Source organism: Ylistrum balloti, unplaced genomic scaffold (assembly GCF_031769215.1).
Source record: "Ylistrum balloti isolate Yb309-2 unplaced genomic scaffold, AGI_CSIRO_Ybal_v1 Utg369758, whole genome shotgun sequence".
Classification (NCBI taxonomy): Eukaryota; Metazoa; Mollusca; class Bivalvia; order Pectinida; family Pectinidae; genus Ylistrum; species Ylistrum balloti.
This window is the reverse complement of record NW_026781958.1, coordinates 2,447,361-2,460,042: the sequence shown is the minus strand read 5'-3', so window position 1 is coordinate 2,460,042 and position 12,682 is coordinate 2,447,361. Positions and strand designations below refer to the sequence as shown.

Below are 12,682 nucleotides of genomic sequence, written 5' to 3'. Positions count from 1 at the left end.
ATCCTTACTGTCTGCATTAAAGAGTTTAATTATTAATTATTCTGACAAAAAGTATCTTTATGCCTAAAAGTACTTTATTTCATTTCTGGATTTTATTGCTCAATATTATAACACTGATTTGGTACCTGATCGTCAATATATACACCACTGATCACATTTCAAATAACACAGGTGTCCATCCGCATTAAACGTCAAACCTAAACTTCCCTCATATATGAAGGCAATATGTATTTGTGTAAGTTGATAATGATAAAAGAACAACTCAAATTCAAAACTGTTAAAATATTTTTCCTTTCAATTTTCACATTCAAATAAAGTTTATATATAAATGTGGACATGTATAACCAAACTATAGGTATATATCAATTAAAATCTGTTTCATTTTGATAATGTTTTAAAAATTGAATCAATATTATGTTTACTGAATTAATTTTGTTTTCAGAATTTGTACAGATGATGACGGTATGTATATTCACCGCATACACAAGTATAGACTAAAGAAGTTTTCGCAAATTTTAATCAATGACTGTTTTTCAAAATGCATTCCACATATCAATAAAATCTCATTTCCCCGAATTTTCCACCCGAGTTCATTTTGGTATATCATAACAATGTATACATATTTTTTTATTTACATAAATTCATATAATCAAACGTCTTCCTGCAAAATCAAAAACAGAAATACACACACATATATATATGTGTGTGTATATTAAAAGGACGGAGTGAATGGACTTTAATATATTTGATCAAATATTGTATCTGATAAACGTATGCTAGAAAAAAATATTTGCATGCGAAAATATGACGTCAAAGTTTGCATTACGCTATTGTTTTGGGAATACTTTCGACTGTACGTATTGTCACCTGTCTTTATTCTACTTACTCATATATCACTTAGTAAGTATCTATGGATGATTTGGAATTAGAACTTACAGGATAAATCAATATCAGATAAATAAAGTCTTCTTTATCATTGATGTTTAATAACTGATGTTTAAATTTCATATTTTACATATAATGTTTGACACTTCTTTCAAAATGAGAATATACAATGGCGATAAATTTCAATGTCAGAATATTTGATGAGGATTCAAAGTCTGATTTAAAGACGATTGATAATGACATTGAAACTGCAATCAAACAGAAAGCGCTATCACATATATAAACTTATTACATCCATAGAAAACATTGATTTTAAGAACACAAATAAATATGTTGATGTGTTTTTGATACCTTTATATTTCTCATATAATATCCATTTCTTATTAATTTATTTATTACAGTCGTCCGAAGGAGTTGGACAGAGTAGCCATTTGGTAGCGACGGCACAATGTGAATAATTGTTGACACCAAGAATATAAAATCTACACCTACAAAAGGACTTTACACATTTGTTTTCTCAGTTTAGCTACCAATTTCATGTTTATTGTTTATGTATATATAAATGGTTATATTCTAAACAGCAATGAGACTTCATTAACATTCCTGGTGTCTTAATAACCTTATCTTACCAATATTAATGAGCAACCGAATGAAAGGTATAGCAGCTTAGATAAGTAATGAAAAATCATAATGGTATGTTAAGAATGAAAAAAGAAGCGTTGATTTCACATTTTGATCGTAATACTAGTAGCATTTAAGATAATCAAAAGAAGCCATGCTGTAATAATTTATATTAATTGACAATTGATAATGCGGCCACAGATCTTAAAAGCAAAATCGACAAATAGAGTTAACTCCCTTTAGCTTTTAAATGTAAAAATGTTTTTTCCGATATCTGTTTTTCAATTTTAGGTTCAAGAAACGCATGCAATGAGATGAAATATATGATGAGTATTACACTAAATAAATAAATTAGAAAGAATTATAAAGAATGATACTCGGACTGGTAAGTGATGCTAGGTGCCAAAAGTTTGCAAACTCAGATGGTAACTGAAATCAAAACTGCTCAAAATGATTATCTTAAACCATATGGCGAAGTGCATTATCCCATAAATAATTTTTTTAATTTTCAACATTGAATAATTTCTTAATGATATCAATTAACTAGACATATTCCGAACCGTGTAAATATCTATACAGCACAACTAGAGCCCAAAGTATGATGACATCACAATTATATTCTTATTATTGTTTATTTAACATGCTCTTTTCTACCCTGCACACAAAATTAACAAATCAATATAGTTTATCATATGGATGTTTAAGATATAATCAGCCGTTATGTCATTCTTTCTATAAGATCAGAGTGATATATCATCACATCAATATTATTTGCATCATTTTACACTTAGAAATTAGCCTTTTCTGATTTGATTTAAACATGCATTTAGTTGCAAATAAAGAAATAGGATTATTAAAAAAAATCAAAACAGTCTTACGTTTTTCAAGCCCCATGTTGTTGAGCTGCGAGTGTTTTTGCAATCAGTGTAATGTGACGTTTTCATCGAATTTACAACACATTTCTCTATGAATGTAATAAATTATACAAAATTTTCAATGTTTGTCTTACGTTTCATTTAAAGGCTTGTCAAACATGTAATTGAACCCAACTGAGTGTTTTCCGGACCTGCTACGTTTTTAAAAAACATAATTATGTTTGTTCAAATGAGACCTACATGACTGAACAAATTGTGTCAATCTGGTTTATGATAATATCTAACCTGAACGATTCAAAAATGTATTCAAATTGTGCGCTCCATCAATATATGATGCTCCAAAAACGCTCTGCTCTGTAACATATTTGGTTTTGTTTGATCAATAAAATTTCTTTGAACCATGACCAATATAAAGATAGTGTTATTCCATCACGCTAGAGAGCAATCAACATCTTGACAAGGCAATAAATTGATATTTAAGAACAAAATAAGATGTTTACATATCAAGTCACATTTTTAGATTTTGATTTATTGAAAATTAGTCAATCTTTGTAGAGTTTCATACAAACACAAATTAATTTGTGACCAGAATAGACGACAAAGGGTGCAACTAAAGCTCACGGCAGCTAGAATATTGCGACTAGTTCGTGGGGCGTAAAGATTCATGACGGATATGTGTTTCTTTTCATTACGATTATAAGATAAAATAGTCTTTTCTGAATATTTACGACATTGATGGAATTAATTAGACAAATTACAAGTAAGATTATACACTGGTGTCAGTCGATGAGCGAGACATAGACTTGGAAAGTTGACGGTACATAATGGTAAGTAAATTGTTGTCAATTTGTTATCTTCTAGCACTAGTCTCTTTCATCTATGACTTTAATTTATTTTAAAAGATAAGGTAAGTATGAAACACCTGCCTCTAGTCATGATCTTACTGACAATTATCTGAAACATTTTCTCCAGATTGTTTTCTTTGGCCATTACAAAAACTATCTTGCCGATTTAGCCATTTTCAAATAAGTTACACTAATAATTTATCCAGCAGAATAAAATGTGTATTTTGGTATTGTCGACAGCTATATGATGACAATGTATCATGTCTGTTGATGAGATACGACCTCTTGTTAATTTGATCTGTTTATTCCCTTCCACTTCTGGCAGTTTCTTAATCAACGTTCACTTTTTGACGTTTTCATTGTTTAATTCATAAGGAAAGTAATATGAAAAAGTACATCGTGGAATTATTGTAAAGTAAACATTAAAATTGTTTTCTTCAGTCAAGGATGCACAAATGGATGCCACAGGACGAATTAACGGGTATGTGATTGGCGCTGCTTTACGGCTAACAGTATTTTTCTTATATGCTTCACAAACATAATATGTACATTTATAATATGTTTCATAAACATTATATGTATATTTATAATAATCGCTTTACCTCCGTGAACTGAGGTTTGTAAATTACGCATATAGATATGTCTAACACAAATTGACTCATTAGTTTTTGCTTTTTTATATTTCATTGATTGACTACTTTCATTCCTTACGGATCCTGTTACAATCCTCCCCTTGACGTCCTTGTCATATTTCTTATATTTTTCTGTACGCGTCGTCTTGTATTTTACTTTCTATTTTCCCTTTTCTATTTCTTTGATTTTGTTTTTGTGGAATTTTTTGTTTTTTGTATTCATTTATTTTTTTGCTTTTGTTTTTTTCTCGATATTTTTAATCGTTATCCTATACTTTGATGTGCATACATATGTCTTTTCCCATTATTTCAATTTCTCGTTCCTGATACCTTCAGTTTAAATTGTTTTGTTCTTTCTCATATTGTATATGTGTTTACCCACCTGTTGGTGTCTATTTCACTTGTTTCTTTAATCTGTTATCTGTTGTTTGGATTTCATGTTCACGCTACTATTATCTTCGTTAGTTCGTAATTTCCTATCCTGATAAATCTTCCGTAAAATCCTTTTTAATTATCATTATGGTTTGTTATCTTCTCTCTCTGCGTTTGACTTTTGAGGAATATTGTTTCCAGTTTTCCTCTCTTATATATATTGAAAGCTTAGATTCTACAGTCAAAACTGTTTTAATGGCTTAAAATGTATCGCATTTATGTTAATTTGAAGTATGTATATGGAAATAATTTAATTCTACATTTATATTTTCTTAGCATATAAATCATGGTATTTCTTAATTTATTTAATTAATTTTTAGTAATTAACGACTTGCGTGAATTGCGTGTGAAGCGTGATGATTTATCTTGATGAACGATAACGTACAATTGAACCTCACTATTTTGAAATCAGCAGTTCTGTGGGAAACTTTGAGTTATCGGAGGATTCGATTTAAATGATTTTGAATGTTTATTGTAACATTTAGCCGGGACTGACGAAATAATTCGAATTAACGGTTAATTAGTTCAAGATAACGAGGTTTGTCTGTAATAATATTCAGTTTGATTTATTTAAAAACATATTTAGACATATATATTTGATTACTGTTTATGTTTATTACGAAACCAAGAGAGATTTGATATTTCATGACCATAGATCAGGTTATTCCTATCTATAGCCATTGGATGGTAACTTATTGTTATTTTAAACGCACATTACATCTCAACTTATTTTTTAATAAATCATATAACCCAATTCACTTTAAACTCTAGAGTGCAGAGACGCTTTCAACTTGTTTGACCGGGACGGGAATGGCGTCATTACAGCAAACGAGTTAGGGGCAGTGATGAAGTCACTTGGACAGAACGCAACAGAACAGGAACTTCTTAACATGATGGGCAAAATGGACGTAGACGGTAACTTAAAATAAAAAAATTGTGATCCTAGGTGTGTTTAAGACACATGACGTTGCTATTAAGGTGTAATGATGTGGATTTCTTTACCATGCTGGTACTATTGTCTTGCTGTTACGATGTCATGTTTTCCTTAGTAATAATCTGTATGTACATATTAAAAACCATCCCGAATGAAACTTTAATCCTGCCAAACATTTCCTGGTTCTACCGTTCCAGCACAATTGTCAGCTTTAAAAAATGACATGGATGGATGCTGGACCAAAGCAGGTCATTGCTTCAACTGGGATTAGACATTCCGTGTCCATTTCGCTTTCCGGTAGTTTGGTAAAGATATTATAATTCATTAGTGAACAAATATGAACATATGAACCACACTTTTCCTTTCGCGACATTGCTTCCATTTCTAATCTAGGATGTGCTTTGCGTCAACCTCATATACAACATAATCCAGTATATTCAGTTCAGGGTCAATTGTTCCTGTTTTTCTATCAAATAACAGGCAACGGCACCATTGAGTTCCACGAGTTTTTAACGATGCTGTCAAGCAGGAGCGAGACTGACACAGAAGATGAAATTAAACAGGCTTTTGGAATATTTGATCAGGATGGAAATGGATACATAAGTGCAGAGGAACTGCGACAGCTCATGACAGGCTTCGGCGAGAAACTAACAGAGGAAGAGGTCGAAGAAATGATACAAGAAGCAGATACGGACGGCGATGGTCAAGTGAATTATGATGGTGGGTTCTTAATTATTTATTCATTTTAATGCATATTGCATACATTTTTTTTAGCAATGGATATATTTTTACTTATAATTTTTATTTACGCAAGATTTCGTTGCTTTGGGCAGATTTACTGCCACCTAGAGCATCTATTTTTTCAACTTATTTATTTAATATCACAATATACTGTCATATATATTGATGACTACTTGGCTATACTTAACAAGAAATGTATTGACTACATACATCGCATATAGCAACCAGAAATGGAAATCAAAGATAGAACAGACTCTTCTACATCAGCTGCTTATGTCGATCTTTACCTACAATAGAAGCAACATGGGCAGTTTCCATCAAGCTGTATGATAAACAGGATGACTTAAATTTCCCTATTGTAAATTTTCCATTTCTGGATAGCAATATCCCTGCATCTGCAACCTATGGTATTTACATCTCACAATTTATCCAATATTCCATTGCCTGTTCCCATTATCACATTATCACGTGACGTTACTTACTTGGATTGATCAAGTTTCACAAGGCAGGTGTCGTCGATGAAGCAGAAGACGATTACTCTCCCGGAACATCTGGTCTTATTCTCCTTGTAGTTATTTAGGAGTCTCCATGTAAATCATTCTTTTGTTCATGTTTTGCCTTAACTCGATAAGATTTGAGTTCGGACCATGTTGCCATGTTGGTATTTTCTTGATGTGTCATATACGTACATACGTAGTTACAATTGTCATAAGACCGCATTAAAAAATGTTGATAATGTCATTTTTTAAACATTTTTTTTAATAAACCAATTATATATGACATCCATAACTGTTGTTTGCATGATGCATATAGCGTGAAAATACTTTCGCCCTAAATTTGAATAAGACATTGTTATATTTTACAGAATTCGTCAAAATGATGGCCGAGAAATAGATATTCTTGGTATGGTGTAATGAAGAAGAGGAGATAATTTCATCAACACGATTCACAACCGGCCTGACCTGCCACTGTGTATTTTATTGGGAGAGGCGGTATCGTAAAAAGATCCGAATGTTTACAAGCGTACGAATCTGTTGTGATTTATTTTCTTTCAATTTTGTTCTTAAATTGTATTGTTGTCACTGCAACCTTAGTATTCAGTATGAATGTGTCTTTAAAAGAGGTTGATACTGGCAAAGAAATTATATTAACATTTAATGGCTGTGATTCTTCAGTAAATAGAACGTTCTTCTACGTTACATCAGGTGAAGACCCGAGTTATTTATATATAAAATGGAAGCAATTCAAACTTTAGAATGACTTTATGTATAGCTCTGACCCTAAACCTACCACGAACATACGCGATTACGATAATGCGAGCTATCAAACATAAAATCTTTGTTATCATATCTAAGTGCTTTTACGGCTGTACTGTGTATATATTAGTACGGGCCACTTGTATTATTTCAATGGTCTCCGTCGATGTTGTGATGTTTGTCAATGTTTACAAACTAACGGATTAATTCAATCTACATAAATGTTTATGTATTCTGAAATGTAATGACAAAGTAAATTCATTGTTCAAATATATTGACATAAATAAGTACGCAAACAATGGTTTCATGGACAAAGCACCAAAATTAATATTCTAGTTATCATAGCCATGCTAGAGAGACGTCGACAGTGAAAACCTTTCAGCTGTAATACCTTGTTCCATTTATGAATCCAATCATATTTTTTAAAAGCCACCGAAAAATGTATATTGCAGTCACCTTAGACAATATTTACCTTCGCATTTTGTGTTTACAATTCGAGACAAGGTTGCGTTCGCCAATAACGTTAGGAGATAGTTCACTTACGTGACATTCGATACACATGAACATGTCAACAGACCGGACTTTCAAACATGCAATCACCATCAGATCTATCTAAATACACCAATTACTTGCTTTTAAACAAATGTACAATGAATGTAGGCTTTTAACAGAAAGAAACATGTTGATATATCAAGCAAATTTGGCTTATTATAACCAATCGCACTTCCTCCTCACGACAGATTATTTCTAATGTACACATACTCTTAGTTTACAACAACGACTAGCAAACGAAAACCACAGACGCAAAACTGATGTTCAAAGCATTGTCAACTTTCACATGCAAATAAAACATTGATATTCATCCTCTGTATTTATATTGTATCTAAATAAAAACATAAAAAGGAGGTAATTTACTTGGACATAAGAAAATATTTAATAATCAATTCATAATTGATTTTGACATGTATTTATAGTAGAAGAAAAACATTATTGGAATGTTTGCAAATGATATGGTTAAGCTGACAGTGCGTTCAATATGAAAGTTCAGAGCTCTTACACGTTTCCCAAGTAGTCGAGACGACGTATAGGAAAGCGTTTGGTATTCCCGGATACAAGGAACGTCTCAACAACTCTTGAAACTCTTGCATTCCGAACCTACAAAACATTATCATAGCATGACAGAGGAGTGGGATCTATACGGATCCGATCAGACGGAAGGATGTATAAAAAGTAATTGAATTTTAAATTTGAACCTGAAAATTATTCCATTTGTATGGTTGTATGTGTTCCGTCACTGTGTGAAGTGATAAGAAAAATAATCCTAAGCCGTGCCCACCATGGACTTTAAGGAAGGTAATTAATTTTAAATCTGTACAAGGTATATATTTCTATATTATAGAAACTGGACAAAACCGATACAATATGCACTATGATGCCTTTATGCCATAGGGTATTGGTGGAAAGCGTTGCTTTAAATACACAAATGGAGAGTATAAATCCATTCTGATGAGATTCAGGTTAAATATAAAGCCTGTGATCATTAGTTAAAACGAATGATCTTACGACATAAATCTTGTCGCCAATTTATATTCTGTATGACTGGTGAACTAATGGTGATTTTCCAATTCTATGTGGTCTAATATACACACTTTAGAGGTTTTAAATGATAGATTCAGGTATATGACATCTCCATAGAATTTCTCGCGTTTTGGATTACTAACGAAAGTGGCAATAAGTTTGTATGAAACGTGTAGCTTATCACCGAGAACCATTAGAAAGATTTTAGACTTTTTTACGAACAGAAATGTCTAAACATTATTATGAAGAGTACCAGGAGGCGTTCAGTCTGTTTGATCGAGACAACGATGGCATTATTTCCACAAAGGAACTGGGAACACTAATGAGGACTCTTGGACACAATCCAACGGACCAGGAGCTTGATGATATGGTGAACGAGGTGGATACGTCAGGTAGGCAAATGTTTTGCCATGTTTAATTAATTCGATTTGTAGCACGAAAAAATATATATACAGATACACCTGATGTTCTTTCAAATCAGTCAATGTTGAAATGTATAAAAGTTAGTGAATGTTTGGGTAAGGTTTCCTTTCAATCTGATTTTGACATTCATTTCGACCACATTTGATGGTTCTATCTGTCGTCTCCTAGGTTTCAACAACCAAGTCTCTGAACATAACTGACAAATCCTAGAATGGTGAAAGAGTTGTGTGATGCATTCATGGTCTGGCCAATGTCTAACAATTTATTTTGTATTAATTCATGCCATTTACTAGGGTGTGGCCTTTTTTTAATGAGATCACTATGAAGCGTAAATCTATTAGAACAATTTAAATAACATGTTAGAAAGTAAATAAGTTGAGTGTGGTTTTAATCATTATGAATATCTATAGTAAAATATAAAAAGACAAAAATATAGATAGAAATCTATCTCATATACTCTTGTATTTCAGAAATAAAAATGCTCGCTTTTCGTAAAGAGTAAGCATTTATTTAATTTGAAATAGTTTTTTCTCTGCCAAATATTTATTTTTCCTTTAAAATTCAAGAGCATATCTTATTTTTAATATCTTACTTTCATTACATGAATCGTGTTTGCCGGTTTGTAAATACGTGTTCACTTTATAAGATATATCCAGTACACTACAGCACCTGATGAAAATTAAACATTATTTTTATGAACTACAGTACTTGATCAACGCTAAGTGGTAACTACTGCACATTTCTTTACCATTTTTTAAAATAAAACTCCATCATGGAAACCCTACCATGAGGTAAGCTAGAGTACGTGGTATAGGGAAGAAAAAGTGTCTTATTCATGTATTTGCTAAGTGATATTTGAGATCAGATAAACAGACGTTTTACTGAGTCGTAAATCGTATTCAAGGACACGGCTTATCGATACACGGTTCAGAGTAATAAATTACGACTTTAAAGTACTTGAGGATAGAGTATCTGAAATGAAAGGGATTTCCGTGAGCTCAGAAAATCGGAATAACATAGGTTTGTTTGTCAATATCAGAACATTTGTGACAGGTAAAATTTATATTCTAATTGATAATGGAATCACTTTTTATCTTGCAAAAGAACAGACACGCGTGTATTGATCGGGCAAAGTGTCCGTAAATACAAGAAGGGATTAAACTTGAACAGTTTGTATACTGTAAAAATCATATGTTTTCGTGGTCCTCAATTTTTGTCAAAGAATGAGTCTATCACGAACACTTGATTTCATAAATAAACATAGCTCAATAAATCTACGTACACTAATTTTAGTGCGGACAAATAAATTCTTTTCTTTAGAGTATCAACGAAATTAACAGAAACGCCCCCTCCGCCCACAAAAATTAATGATTTACAGTACATAGAAATAGTGCACTTATTATCATCACGAAAGTTTGCTTATGGTGATCGTTCTGTTGCTTTGTAAAAGCTATGTAAACAAAACCTATATGCATTATGGAAAACGTCATAATGGGTTTTACATTAACATAAATGTAATGATTTCTAATAACAACTTTTTGTATATGTTTCATAACAAATCTATACTACTTCGTTTTCGCAATTTTCCATGGAGTTCGTAATACTGCTTGTTCAAAACAGATCATTGGGCTGTGTGTCTGTATACATCATATATATTTAAAGACGATCACCATCACATATGATTTATTAGCATTGGAATAGAGTAATAGGATACACTCGTACGACTTAAGGCTGTTCTGTAAATATTGGGAGCCTACAGTTGTTTAAACATAGTAAGGCATAAACAAATACTCTATCATCATGGTACTTTGTTTTCATGTTTCATCGTGTTGTGTACATTTGGCTACGTTTACAAAGTCGGTAGATGTTTCTTTTATGACAATATATCGCCATCATTGATATCGTCATGATAGACGACCAATTATGATCAGTAAATCCCCGCGTCAAATGTCTGATGTGAAACCTGTCACATCCCCTCAATTTCACATTCATATTGGTTTTTATTTTGTAATTTCATAATCATAATGATAAAGAAGGCTATTTTGCGAATCACGGTCACCTACAGACACACCGCCTTACAACGGTGACACCGTTCTATAAGTATGGAATCATAGTGACCGGTAGTGTGGGAAAATGTTTCTTTGATGTAGGTCAAAGGTAAAAATATAGGTGGGAGTGACCTACGTTTGAAACACGACACACTGCTAGTGTGACAAGAAGTGTAGAACATAGAGCTCGGACAAAAGCTTTCTTCTATATAGGTCAAAGGTTAAAATGTAGGTCAGAGTGACCTACATTTGATATATGCTTAGTAATTTCGCTTTAATGTTTAGTAGGTTTTTGGAAAATTTTGCTGTGTTTAATATGTTGTATATGCAATACGTGAATATTTTTCTTGATCAAGGTCAAGGGAAAATAAATTACACAGACTTCCTAAGGATGATGAAACCGACGGAAGACTGGAAAGAAGAAGCAGAGTTAAGGTGTGCATTTGAGGTGTTCGACGTAGACGGTGATGGCTACATCAGCGCGTCATCATTACGTCACGTGATGAATAAACTGGGAGAGAAGCTTAGTGACGAGGATGTTAAGTTTCTGATGAAGGAAGCCGATGTAAATGGCGATGGTCGTGTGGATTTCAAAGGTGTGTAATGTATGTTATTTTGTGTAGTGATAAAGCCGCTTTTCAGCTGATTCTTCAGGTCTAGATTAATCATTAGATTCGATAAGGAGTGTAACGTTTTGAGTAAACGATAATACCAAATTGTACATTTTATATGTCTTCAAATTGATTGAAATATGTTCTATAGCATCAGTGTTTCTGCCATATCTGCTATGTAGATAAAGATTTCTACCTCCATAATCAGGATAGTACATTTTGATAAAAAAATCTTTTTTAAATTTCTGTCTTTCCAACGGGCGATAATATTGATGACGTTTTGTCAGGATCTTCATTGACCGTGTTTATGATATATATCTACCATAATTGAAAATATAGAGCACGACAACGCTCATTCTCCTTGCTTCAATCTTTTCGTACAACGAAACTAACAGGCCGGACGAAATTTCCACCGAGCAGTATGACAGTCGTGATAGTATTATTTTCTCTGAGGTGAATTTTGCATTTCTGGATAGCAACATACCTAACTTACGGTGTCCATTATCACGATCTTCGTGCAAGTGATCGGCATCTGGCCGACAAATTCACAGCAAATGCTTGCGAGAGATGCAGGTTGATGAAGATCATGGGGAAGTCATATTATCGTTTTAATGATGTCATCAACATATCTGGTGGTTCACATTTACATGGTGGTGGGGTTAAGGTTGAAACAGAACACGTCTACCCTTGCATGAAAACCTTATCTCATTGTTCTTGTTTAAAGGTCTCCGTGTAAAATTAACGCTTTGTTCATTTGTCGTTGTCATTGTGTTGAATAATGATTCCGTCAAGTTGTTCCGA

The 12,682-nt window shown here is 32.7% G+C and overlaps 1 protein-coding gene across 1 annotated transcript in view; it reads left to right on the top strand.

The window, feature by feature from the left end:
* LOC132543590 (EF-hand calcium-binding domain-containing protein 6-like) overlaps window positions 1–12,682 on the top strand; it is a 38,006-nt gene that overhangs the window by 2,919 nt on the left and 22,405 nt on the right. The window contains exons 4-8 of the mRNA XM_060207105.1: window positions 443–466; window positions 5,071–5,205; window positions 5,705–5,956; window positions 9,024–9,191; window positions 11,627–11,866. Of these exons, the coding sequence (XP_060063088.1) occupies window positions 443–466; window positions 5,071–5,205; window positions 5,705–5,956; window positions 9,024–9,191; window positions 11,627–11,866 (819 nt within the window). The remainder of the gene's footprint in view (window positions 1–442; window positions 467–5,070; window positions 5,206–5,704; window positions 5,957–9,023; window positions 9,192–11,626; window positions 11,867–12,682) is intronic.